At 41.3% G+C, this 13,184-nt stretch overlaps 1 protein-coding gene across 1 annotated transcript in view; it reads right to left on the bottom strand.

Annotated features, from left to right (window-relative positions):
* The window catches only part of ABCG2 (ATP binding cassette subfamily G member 2 (Junior blood group)), a 127,584-nt gene extending 115,450 nt beyond the window's left edge, over positions 1-12,134 (bottom strand). Inside the window, exon 1 of the mRNA XM_034671543.1 lies at positions 11,550-12,134. Within this exon, the coding sequence (XP_034527434.1) occupies positions 11,550-11,554 (5 nt within the window). The 5' untranslated portion in view covers positions 11,555-12,134. The remainder of the gene's footprint in view (positions 1-11,549) is intronic.
* Between the last annotated feature and the right edge of the window lie 1,050 nt (positions 12,135-13,184).

Below are 13,184 nucleotides of genomic sequence, written 5' to 3'. Positions count from 1 at the left end.
CCAATGTTTGCTCAGCGCGTCCTTACACAACATGGCCGGAGCAGCATAGAGGGAAGTGTGAGCTAATCACATGGTCTTCACCTTCCAAGACTGTTCTGCCTATAACTACTGCTGAGGGCCCAACCTGCCCACAACAGAAGCCAATACTAAGGCACTGATATGGCACCACTATCCAGGGTGACAGGTGGCTACTTAGTGGCAGTTGATCATGATGAACTCGTCCCATCATAAAGGGAACCATTCTTTATGCTCTCAGGGATAGCTGCACATTCTGGGTAAAAATGTGCTTTCTCTGCTTGCAGAGCTTCTGCCAACACTACTATCGGGAAGTTACAGAATGTCTCATCCATTGCCATGGTATCCACGTAACTGTCTCTGACCATAGGCATATGTTACGAACAAATAGGTTTAGACACGGACTCATGTTTTCAAAGTCCACCACATACTTCCATCTTGCAGAAGCAGCTGGCTTCATAGAACAGCGGTCTGGCCTATTGAAGGCTCGATTATAGTGCCAGCCAGAATGCCATGTAATGCTAGGATGTTGTCCTACAGCACGGGATGTATGCCATAAACCAGCAGCCAATATTGCACAGAGCCAGAGTGCATGGGGGTGGGGACCATGGAAAGGAATGGTTCCTCCATCCACACTGGCCTCCTAGGTGTTTCTCTAACATGCTAGACGTTCTTGCCTCCATTTTCTCTACAGAAATGCTTTCCTCCACTCTACTTACAGTTGCAAAACCTGGGGCGCCTAGGGGCTCAGTTGTTCAAGCACCTGATCTTGATTTCAGCCCAGGTCATGATCTCTGGGCCATGAGATCAAGCCCTACTTTGGGCTCCACACTAAGCATGGAGCCTGCTTAAGATTCTCTCTCTCCAGGGCACCTGAGTGGCTCAGTTGGTTAAGTGTCTGCCTTCAGCTCAGGTCATGATCTCGGGGTCCTTGAATTGAGCCCCAAGTCAGGCTCCCTGCTCAGCAGAGAGTCTGCTTCTCTCTCACCCTCTGCCCTTCTCCTCACCCTGTGCTCTCTCTCTCCTCTCAAATAAATAAAAGAATTTTAAAGAAAGATTGTCTTTCCCTCTGCCCCTCCCTCACTGCTTGCGTGGACACACATGTGCTCTCAAGAAGTAAATAAATAAACAAATTGTGAACCTCCCTTTGCCTTCCTAATTACCCCTTCCCTTACTATGCTTTTATGTCCAGCTCTTCTCACCTTCTAACATACTATATTATTTAGTTATTGTTTATTATCTGTCTTCTCCCACTATAAGGTGAGCTTTACAAGAGCAGGTCCTATTTCATTCGTTGTTCTATCCTTGATGCCCAAGACAGTGCCTGAAACATAGTAGGTGCTCAACAAATATTTCTAAATTGACTTGAATGAATATCATGAAAGTTCTTGAAGAATAGTAAACAAGTATCTCCAGTCTATTATCTTTACATTAGGGATTGGTTGGCAAGTTTTTTTTCTGTAAAAGACTAGAGAGTAAATATTTTAGGATTGTGGGCCATGCAGTTCTGTAGCAACCACTCCATTCTGGCATTGGAGCATGAAAGCAGCCAGAGACCCAAAGGAAATGAAGGGTGATACATGGAGAGGAAGGAGAGAAATTGCTGGAGTCCTGGGACTTGGGAGGCTGAGAAGGGAGTTCATATGGAAAGAGGGGACTTCATATGGAAATATTTTTACACAGATATGTTTGATTCATTTCTTCTTCATGCCCTCTCACTCCATCATCCCAGCTAATACTATGGAAGTTACATTTTCCCTTTGGCTTTGACTTTTACACTTACTAATACAACCTCCAGGTGGCGCCCTTTCTCTTTTCTCATTAAGCTGTTTTTATTATAGTTGACCCTTGAACAACCCAAGAGTTGGGGGGACCAACTACTAGTGCAGTTGAAAATCCAACCCCCAGGAGTTGGAGGTACCAACCACCAGTGCAGTTGAAAATCCAACTTTTGATTCCCTAAAAACTTAGCTACTAATAGCTTACTGTTGACCAGAAACTTATAAGAAACAGTTCAGTAACACATACTTCATATGTCTATATGTATTATATACTGTATTCTTACAATAAAGGGAACTGAAGAAAATGTCATTAAAATCATAAGGAAGAGAGACTACATCTATAGCACTGCACTGTTATCGATACTGTAAATTTACATTGTCTGATTACAAGATCATCTCTCAGTGCTTACATCAATACCATCTCCTCAAGTTCTTATTTAAATTCCAGGTAGTTAGCATACAGTGTAATGTTAGTTTCCAGCATACAGTATAGTGATTCAGCACTTCCATACAGCAGCCAGTGCTTATCACAAAAAGTACTCTCCTTAATCCCCATCACCTACTTAACCCCTCTCCCCACCCCCCTCCCCTCTGGTAATCATCATTCTGTTAGTTAAAAATATGTTTCTTGGTTTGTTTGCCTCTCTCTCCCTTTTTTCCCCATTGCTCATTTGTTTTGTTTTGTTTTGTTTTTAAGATTTTATTTATTTATTTATTTGACAGAGAGAAAGACAGCCAGTGAGAGAGGGAACACAGCCAGTAAGAGAGGGAACACAGCCAGTGAGAGAGGGAACACAGCAGAGGAGCCTGATGCGGGGCTTGATCCCAGGATTCTGGGATCATGCCCTGAGCTGAAGGCAGATGCCCAACGACTGAGCCACCCAGGCACCCCTCATTTGTTTTGTTTCTTAAATTCCACGTACGAGTTAAGTCATATGGTATTTGTCTTTCTCTGACTGACTTATTTCACTTAGCATCATACTCTCTCTCTCTTTATCCACATCGTTGTTAATGGCAAGACTTCATTCTTTTTTATGGCTGAGTAATATTCCATTGTATATATATATACCACATCTTCTTTATCCATTCATCAGTCGATGGATATTTGGGTTCTTTCTATAATTTGGTTATTGTTGACAATGCTGCTATAAACATAAGGGTGCATGTATCCCTTCAAATCAGTATTTTTGTATCCTTTGGGTAAATACTTAGTAGTGCAATTGCTGGATCATAAGGCGGTTCCATTTTTAACTTTTTGAGGAACCCCCATAATGTTTTCCAGAGTGGCTGCACCTCAATATTGCCTTATATAAAACAAAACACTATAGATGTTATAGGTATTATTAAAACTAGACTTGAAAAATGAAAAGATAGGGGCAGCTGGATGGCTCAGTCAGTTGAGCATCTGCCTTCGGCTCAGGTCATGATCCTAGGGTCCTGGGATCAAGCCCCACAGTGGGCTCCCTGCTCAGCGAAATGTCTGCTTCTCCCTCTGCCTCTCCCCCAGCTTGGGTTCTCTCTCTCACTCAAATAAATAAATAAAATCTTAAAAAAAGAAAACTACCACAATATTAAATTTACATTAAATATCACATTATGCCTATGTAACGATAGGCTACCCACTTCCACACAATTCTTGCACACAGTGCTCTACACGATGAATACTCAGGCAATGATGATGATACTGACATAAAATGGCTCAGTGCAGCTCTTGTACAGTTATTAGATTTTCATACAAAGACATGCACACACATACACAACAGGTGTTAACTATAGGGCATGATGACTATTTACTATTCCTTAAGTGGAAGGTGACCATCACAAAGGTCTTCCTTGTCATCTTCATGTTGAGTAGACTGAGAAGGAAGAAGGGGAGGGGTTGGTCTTGCTGTCTCAGGGGTGGCAGAGGTGGAAGAGAAGGCAGGAGAGACAGGCACACTTGGTGTAACTTTACAGAAATACATGTAATTTCTGTAATTTCCGTCTGAGTTCTTTGCTTCTTCCTTTCTCTACATCTTTCTAAACAGTACCAATCTTTCCACCATTTGCTTTTGTTTCAGTGTCCATGTTGTAAAAGAAGTCAAAAGCAGTCTTGAATAATCAGAACACTTCCGCCGGGTCGTCTAATGTCAGTTTGTCTTCTGGCTCCATTTCTATGTCTTCCTCTCCATTGTCTAGCACTGGTTTGGAAGCACTCATCCCCATCAGGTCCTCTTCTGTTCATTCCCCTGGTGTGGTGTCTTAAATTTCTCCAAGGTCCATATCTTAAACCCTTCACCACAACCACCCTCTACTTTTTTTTTTTTTTTTTTTTTTTTTGCCATATCCACAATCTTGTTCATGATTTCCTTGATTGGCTCTGTTGTCAATCCTGTGAAATCATGCACAACATCTGGGCACAGTTTTTCCAGCCAGAATTTATTGTTTGGGCCCTGATGGCTTTCATGGCTTTTTCTATAACAACAATGGCATCTCCAATGGTGTGATCCTCCCAGACTTTCCTCATGTCCTCTTTATTGCAGTTCTCTTTCACAGTGTTGACAATCCTTTCCTCAAAGTACTGTGTGTAATGAGCCTTAAAGGTCCTTATGACCGCATGAGCTAGAGGTTGAATTAGACACATTGTGTTTGAGGGCAAGTAGATCACTTCAACACCTTTGGTGTTGAACTCGTGGGTCCTGGGTGGACAGGGGCATTGTCCAAAATCAAAGAATGCTGTAAGGCAGTCCCTTACTGGCAAGGTACTTCCTGACTTCAGGAACAAAGCATTGATGGAACCAATCCAGAAAAAGGGTTCTCCTTGTCCATGTTCTCTTGCTGTACAACCAAAACAGTGGCAGCTGGTGTTTATCTTTCCCCTTCATAGCTCAGGGGTTAGCAGCTTTATAGATAAGGCAGTCCTGATCATAAACCAACTACATTTGCACAAAATGGCAGAGTTAGTCTATCCCTTCCTGCCTTAAATCCTGGTGCTTGCTTTTCTTGCTTACTAATAAATGTCCTTTGTGATACTTTTTTTTTCAGAATAGGGCACTCTGGTCTGCATTAAAAACCTGTGAAGGCAGATATCCTTTCTCCTCAATGATTTTCTTAATGGGTCTGAGAACTTATCTGGCTGCCTCTTGGTTGGTGGAAGCTGCTTCTCCTGTTGACATTCTTTAAGCCAAAGTTCTTGCTAAAATTATCAAACCATCCTTTGCCGGCAGTAAGTTCTCCAGCTTTAGATCTTTCATCTTCATTTTGCTTTAAATTGTCGTATAATGACCTCACTTTTTCTAGAATCTTATTTAGCATCTATGGGTATGCCTTTCTTATACTAATCCTGTACCCAAATAGGAGCTGCATTTTCAATATGAGATAAAAAAAAGTATTTTGCAAAAAAAGTGCCAAGTTTTCACCCCCATTGGTGTAGCTACAGTGACAGTTTCACAAATTTCCTTTCCTTTCCTTTTCTTTTTTTTTTTAAATGCTCCTTATGCTGGAATCATTTATCTTGAAAGGGCAGGCAACCACACTGCAGACCTCAATCTACAGTACATATCAAGCAAATCAAATTTTCTGGTAATGTCATGACTTTCCTCTTTCTTGCAAGCACTTTGAGCATCACTAGTGGCAGTTCCTATGGGTCCCATGGTGTTATTCAAGGTTTACAATGTTGCACTAAGCATGGTGAAAAATATGCAAGAACTGGGAGAGAACATATTTTACTGTTATACACAATATCCTGGAGAGACAAACGGGTCATACAGAAATTATTATTTTAACATGACGTTTTAAGTGGTTAGTGGCAACACTTGAGCTCACCGCCTTAGCTAGGAGAGGTGGCTACAGAATTCTTGCAGGGTATAGTATGTACTACAGTTAATTTAATGTAGTTATGATTTAATAATGCATCTTTGCATTTGTTTACATTTCTCTTGACCACAAATGGCACCATGTACGTCTGTGTTTGTGCACATTCTTTTTTTTTAAAGATTTATTTATTTGAGAGAGAGAGTGGGGGGGGGCAGAGGGTGAGCAGGAGAGAGTCTCGAGCAGACGCCACAGTGAGTGCGGGGCTGGACACAGGGCTTAATCTCATGACCCTGAGATCACCACCTGAGCCAAAACCAAGACTTAGATGCTTAACCAACTGAGCCACCCAGGCACCCCTGTGCACATTTTGATAAATCTTGACTTTCTATAATATATTTGTATATATTTTATGGTATTAAATGACAAAATAGTATCTATATATATTTTATGCATTCATGACATATCTAATTTCTTAATTTTGTTGATATATCTAGGCTATGCAGTTCATCTGTGAGCTTTTTCAAATTGTTGCAAATCTCCAAAAAATTTTCCAATATATTCATTGGAAAAATCAATGTGTTAGTGGATCCACACAGTTTAAACTCATGTTGCTTAAGGGTCTATTTACCAACCATCTACCAGTTTCCAAGAAGTAAGTGGTATGATGTAGCTTTGATAATTAGACAAATACCCTCTTCTCAGGGTATTACATTCTAATGAACGTACATTCTAATGAAGGCAGATGATAAATACAGATATAGATATGATCATTTCAGAAAGTCAAACAAGGAAGTTACATAGAATCATGGGAGCCTTCCTTGAGGAAATACCAGTTGAACTGAAAGCTGAAGAATAAGAACCAGCCATGCAGACTTGTTTATTTGCTTTTTCTTTCACTATGGTAAAATATCTATCACATAAAATTTACTGCTTTTGAGTTTTGTGACATTGAGTACATTAACATTGCCGTGCAACCATCACCACCACCCATCTCCGAACTTTTTCATTTCCCCAAACTGAAACTCTTTACCTGCTAAACAATCACTCCTCACTCCCCACTCACCCCACTGGCAACCACTAGCCTACTTTCTGTTTCTGTGAATTTGACTCCTGTAGGCACCTCATATAAGTGTATTTGTTATACAGTATTTGTCCTTTGATGACTAACATATTTCACTTAGCATAAGGTCATCAAGGTTCATCCATGTGTCAGAATTTTTAAAACGAATATTCCATTATAAACATACACCACATTTTGAGGTGTTCTTCTATTGATAGACACTTGAGTTACTTTCATCTTTTGGATATTGTGAATAATGCTAATATGAATGCTAATATGTCCAAATCTCTATTTGAGTGCCTGCTTTCAATTCTTTTAGTATACACCCAGAAGTGGAATTGCTGGATCATATGGTAACACCATGTTTAATCTTTTGAGGAACTGCCCAACTGTTTTCCATAGCAGCTTCGCCACTTTACATTTCTACCAGTAAAGCACAAAGGTCCCAGTTTACCTCCATGCCAATTTTTGCTATTTTCCTTTTTTTCCCCTTATTATTATGGCCATTCTTGTGAGTATGAAGGGGTATCTCATTATGGTTTTGATTTATATTTCCCTCATGATTAGTGATGTTAAGCATCTTTTCATACACTTATTGCCCATTTTTATATCATCTTTGGAGAAATGTCTAGTCAAGTCCTTTGGCTTTTTATAATTGGGTTGTTTGGCTTTTGTTGTTGAGCTGTAGGAATTCTTTGTTTATTCTAGATATTAACCCCTTATCAGATATATGATTTGCAAATATTTTCTGCCATTCTGTGGGTTGACTTCCCACTTTCTTAATACTGTCCTTTGAGACATTCAAGTTTTTAACTTCGAAAAAGCTCATGTATCTAGTTTTTCTTTTGTTGCCTGTGCTTTTGGTGTCATATCCGAGAAATCACTGCCAAATTCAATGTCATGAGTCTTTCCCCCTATGTTTTCATCTAAGAGTTTTATACTTTAAGCTGTTATGTTTAGGTCTTTGGTTCATTTTGACTTACTTTTGTATATGGTATAAGATAAGGGTCTGACAGTTCTTTTGCATGTGGATTTCCAGTTTTCCCAGCACCATTTGTCAGAAAGACTGTCTTTTCCCCATCGGATGGTCTTGGCACCCTTGTCAAAAATCATTTGACCACATACATGAGTTTATTTGGCGGCTCTTTATTCTATTTCATTGGTCTGTATGTTTTCCTTTATGCCATTACCACAGTTGCTTTTTATTACTATAATTTTGTTGAGGTTAAAGTTTTAAATCAGAGGTACAGCAATTTCGAAGAACTAGAGTAGGGATCAGCAAACTTTTTCTGTAAAGAGCCAAATAGTAAATATCTGGGGCTTCACAGGCCATGTGGTCTCTCTCACAATTAGTCCACCCTGCTATTATAGCATTAAAGTAGTCATGCGCAACACATAATCAAATGGCTGTGGCTGTGTTCCTATAAAACTTTATCTTAATAGGTGGCAGGACAGATTTGCCCCAAAGGCAGTATTTTGACAGTCTTTGGACTACAGGTCACAGTTGGACATTTTCAAAGGCTTGAAGGAAGGCCAGTGTGACCAGAATAAAGGTGAAAAAGGAGGGAGCTGAGGTTGGAGAGGTTAGTAAGGGCCAGATCACAGAAATTTGTAGACCACAAGGAGGATTTGATTTATTCTCTCTCACTCATTCATTTACCAAACATCCACCAGGGACCTACTGGGACCTAGGGGCTGGGACTACATGGGTTCAGTCCTCAGCCTCACGGAGTTTTGATATAGAGAAGAGGTGTAAGCTAAGGAGTTTTAATACAGATCCTATTTCCTGAGTCATGACATATGCTCCACTTCCTCACTTGAACCATGGGAGCTGCTCTAAGCTTTACCCTACTGCTTTAGTTCAAGCCTTTATTAACTGTCTCCAGGATGATTGCAACAATCCATTCAAACAGTCTCTGCCCATAATCTCACCTTCTTGCAAACTAACCCCCACACTGCAGCAAGAAAATTCCTAAAATGTAATTGTGACTGCACTCCCCAGCTTCAAACTATCACTATATCACGGTTAAGTCCAAACCCTTGGGATGATTTGTAAGGCCCTGAGTGACCAGACCCTTGCCAACTTCTCAGCATCATCTGCTCTCTCTGCCCTTGGTGTGAGTGCTAGCTGACAACCTGGGACATCGACACAAACCCACATAAGATCATGTTTGACTCATGATTAAGCCCTGTGTAACACCTACATCAAAGAAGGGTATTTGATATTGGTGTGAATTCTTGTTCGTGTTTCTATTATAAAGTATATGAATTGAGCAAGACCTAGTAATAAAAGAGCAAACACATACAGAGATAGCCTGGCACTGCTAAGTCAGTTAAACCTCACAACTACCTTCTGACGTAGATAGTACCATTGTCTCCATTTTACAGATTAGGAAGCTGAGGCACAGAAGGGTTAACTTCCCCAGGATTACACAGCTTGCACAAGTGAGGGCATCAATATTCAGACCCAGGAATTCTGGCTCTATAATGTGTTATTAAGCACATTGCACTCCCTCACTAAGCCATAAATATGTTCTTTTAAAATACTGACAAGCTGTGCCTGTAGTCCAAGAGTGTGGTCTGCAGCTGGCAGCATCAGGTTCCTCTGGAAGCTTATTAGAAATGCAAATTCTATGCCTGGGACCTGACCCACTGAATCAGAATCTCTGGAGGTGGGGCCCGGGAATCTGAGTTTTAGCAGCTCCCCGGGTGATTTTTAATCATGATAAAGTTTGAGACCCCCTGCTCTAAAACATTAATTCCTGTGGAGTAAAGGACTTAATGGAGGCAAAGCTTGAGACTAACACGAGAATAATTTTGACAAAGAAGTAGAAATAGAATTCTCTTTAACATACAAAGTTTTCAAAATATGACATAAAAAGAAAACAGACCTAGCACAGAACAAAACAGGTTGTTAAAGGTCCTGAGTAGATGAATCTGATCTTAGAGCAATCAGGCCAGGGTTCAAATCCAGCACTCCCACTAACCAGCTGTGTGCCCTGTAGGAAATTGCTTAACCAGAGTCTCAATTTCTTCACTAACAGGTTAGAGTAATAAGCCCCTTGACTGGCACCCTACGGTGGTTACGAAAATCATGTGGGATAATGTATGTGACAATGCTTCAGATGGAAGAATAACATGGCGATCAAGTTTCTTTTCCTGCTGTAACTCCCTACAACAGAATATAGGCAGCTTCCCTTCTACTCCGGAAATGGATAGGATTTTGAGTCTTGCAGTGACTCCAGAGATTTCTCTTCAGTGTAGGTTGCAAGAGAACACAGCTAGAATGGAGGTTGCTCTGGGCTTCACGAGGGAGAACAGAGGGAAGCGGCCTTACCTGAGAAAATGGTGCCAGAGCTTTGGCAGATGGTGGTAGGAATACCATTAATATCCCTGAACTCATCTGTGGCTTTACAATTTCTCTCCACAGAAAAGTTTAATTAAAACCTCTAATAGCTTAGGCCAAGGTTCAGTCCTGGCCATTCTTACTGCCTGGCTGTTGCTGCTGTATGGGCTGTTTACAATAGCTTCGGTTCTGATTGGTCAAGGTTTGTGCCACACCAGTTGTTAAATTTTTCAGTAACACCTCTGGTGCTTACCCCATGAGAGAAAGGAATGTTATTTGAAGCTTATTTCAAACAGAAGCAATTCTCCTCTTTTTGGGATGGCTTCATGGGTTCCTACTGTGCTTCACCAGGCCTGCACATTACCCAGACATTTGACCTCAGTGCACACTCCTCGAGTTAACGACAAATAGTTTCAGCATGTTCATTCATCACAACACCACCATTTACAATTTATTCTGTTTCAAGCACCTTTCTCCAGCTGAGGGAGCCATGCGCTACTATCCCAGAAGAACTCCCATGCGTGTGTGGGTAAGAATTCTATTTCTAAGCTGGGGTTTCTTTTATTCATTTTGCAAAGCAAGGACATCCCAAGCCACCACACTCTTCTCTTTCCACCTTTTTTCCCATTGCTATTTTCTCCCCTCAACCTGGGACAGAATAGGTAGACTTCCTATTTATTCATTTTTCTCATCTTAGCTTGTCTCTTTTGGATTAAAAGCGACTCTCAGATATATGTGCATCATTTAAGAGAGAGCGCCACTACCAGGAGAGTTTAAAGGCCTCTCCTAAGAAAACAAAAACATATTAATTATATTCCTTACGTGAATTGACTTTCAACCATGTAATAGATTCATATGCCTTACAATCTTTATACCTCGAAATGGTAGGTGGAAGGCACCAGTTATTTTTCGAGCACACACAATTTTTAATTGAAACCAAAATGTTCAAAGTGACCACCAGCTGCACCAGCTGAGGCATGATATGACACTTAATCCCCTAAACTGCAAAAATTAAAAAAAAAAAAAATTCTGGCTCTGCTCAAAGTGATCCATGCTGTCTAAGGAGCAGCCCAACATTTTCTCTCACTTGGGTGACTTGACTGACCATGTCTAGGAACCGTTGAACAGAAATCCCAAATTTTAGAGACAGTCCATTAAGCAGATACAGCCAGGGCAGGGGATGGTGACTGATTTTCTTTTCAGGTATTCTCATAAATCACATACCTGGTTAAATACCTTCATTCCAACATCCCACCAGTCCTTTTCCCCCCAAAGCAAAAAAAAAAGCCTAGAGGACTGAAGCCCTTGTTACTCAGGGCATGGTTCACGGACTAGCAGATATGCCTGCAAGCCTGTCAGAAATGCAGAGTCTCAGGCCCACACCAGACCCACGGAATTCTGCTGCCTTTTAACTAAATGTCCAAGTGATGCATATTCACATTAAAGGATGATTAGTACTGGTTTAGGTGACACTTTTGTTAAAGAGCATACCAAAAAAGAATCAAGATTCTCTACTCAGAACACTTGAAACAATAAAAAACAGACAACTCACTTCATGGATGACGTGTGATGCTGGAAGGAAAGCAGCTCCAGCCTTGGCAGAGAGGCAGGGGTGATGTGAAGACTTCTACCTTGTAGGTTTTCCTAGAGAGACTTCAGCCCCAGGTTTGTGTCCCTTAAAGTTCCAGGAGCTTCCTTTTGCCAGCCCTCAGGGGGCAAGAGAAAGAATCAGAAAGGAAATGTAGCAGCCCCTCGGCAGACGAGGTCCTGCAACGACCAGAAAGACCAGAAAGACCGAGGCTTTCCAAAGAAATTAGCCTTGAGGAAATGGCCAGGGGGAAATGAACAGTTCTCATATTCCCCTGAGTTCCTTTCTTCTCCACCGTGAGCCAGGCATTGCCCACATTTCTGTCTGGACCACTGAGATTCAAACCGACGACCTAATGCCTCCAATCCGCCTGGGATCCTTTTCCGGCGTTCCTGGCAAGAGCATGGGAAAGGGAGAAAAGGCATGCATCAGAGAGATATTTTTATCTTTCTCTTTGGACAACAGAATCATGATGACAGCATCTCCAACACTAGCAACAACTTAAGAAAGGACCAAAATCTAGCAAATAGTTTTGCTCTGTGTAAACTTCCTGTCTTTCACTAGCTCTGACGAAATCGGGGGTCTCCTCTCATAGGTCCTGCCTTCTGGCAAAAAAAAGCGCGAGCAGGAAGATAACACATTTGAAAGGAAGTGAAAGAAACCAAAGCAAAGACAGCATTAGGTTTCAGGGCAAAGACCCACCAGAGACTGGAAGAGGAGACAGCAGCTACATTCAGAACATGCTAGCCTTCTAATGTTAGCTTTTCTTTATTTTCTTTTTTTTTTTAAGATTTTATTTATTTATTTGACACAGAAAGAGAGAGACAGCCAGCGAGAGAGGGAACACAAGCAGGGGGAGTAGGAGAGGAAGAAGCAGGCTCCCAGGGGAGGAGCTCCATGCGGGGGCTCCATACGGGGCTCTATCCCAGAACACCGGGATCACGCCCTGAGCCGAAGGCGGACGCTTAACGACTGCGCCACCCAGGCGCCTCTAATGTTAGCTTTTCTAACCCAGAGATGTCATAGGAAGGTAAAACTGTATTAAATAGGCATTTCCTATTCTGAAAGCATGATGATGTCAAGTGAAATAATAGGACATTTACTAAGAGCTTCTGGTCCCTGTCTTTACTACTCTTGACAAGTTTTTTCACCCATGCCTCCCCAACTACAAAAGGGTGAGAACAATGATGCTGTCCTTACAGAGACTGGCACGATAATATCATGAGATATGCAAAATGCCAATGACTGAGCTTGCCATGCTGTCGGTTCTCTTCATATTTAAGTCACCATACTGAGTCTTCTTTTGTTCATACCTAAGCACAAATCAGGCACTCAATAAATATATTTGTTTTCCTCCACCTCCCCTGGCATTCAATAAATATTTATTGAAATGAAATTAAAGTTTAAAAAATCTTGATGTATTAAGAAATTCCACCTATTTTTTTTAAGATTTTTTAATTTATTTATTTGACAGAGATAGAGACAGCCATGAGAGAGGTAACACAAGCAGGGGGAGTGGGAGAGGAAGAAGCGATCTCCCAGCGGAGGAGCCTGATGTGGGGCTCGATCCCAGAACGCTGGGATCACGCCCTGAGCCGA

The sequence above is a fragment of the Ailuropoda melanoleuca genome, chromosome 11, assembly GCF_002007445.2.
Source record: "Ailuropoda melanoleuca isolate Jingjing chromosome 11, ASM200744v2, whole genome shotgun sequence".
In the NCBI taxonomy this organism is placed as follows: Eukaryota; Metazoa; Chordata; class Mammalia; order Carnivora; family Ursidae; genus Ailuropoda; species Ailuropoda melanoleuca.
Note: the sequence above shows the minus strand (reverse complement) of the source record. Positions and strands in the feature narration are given on the sequence as shown.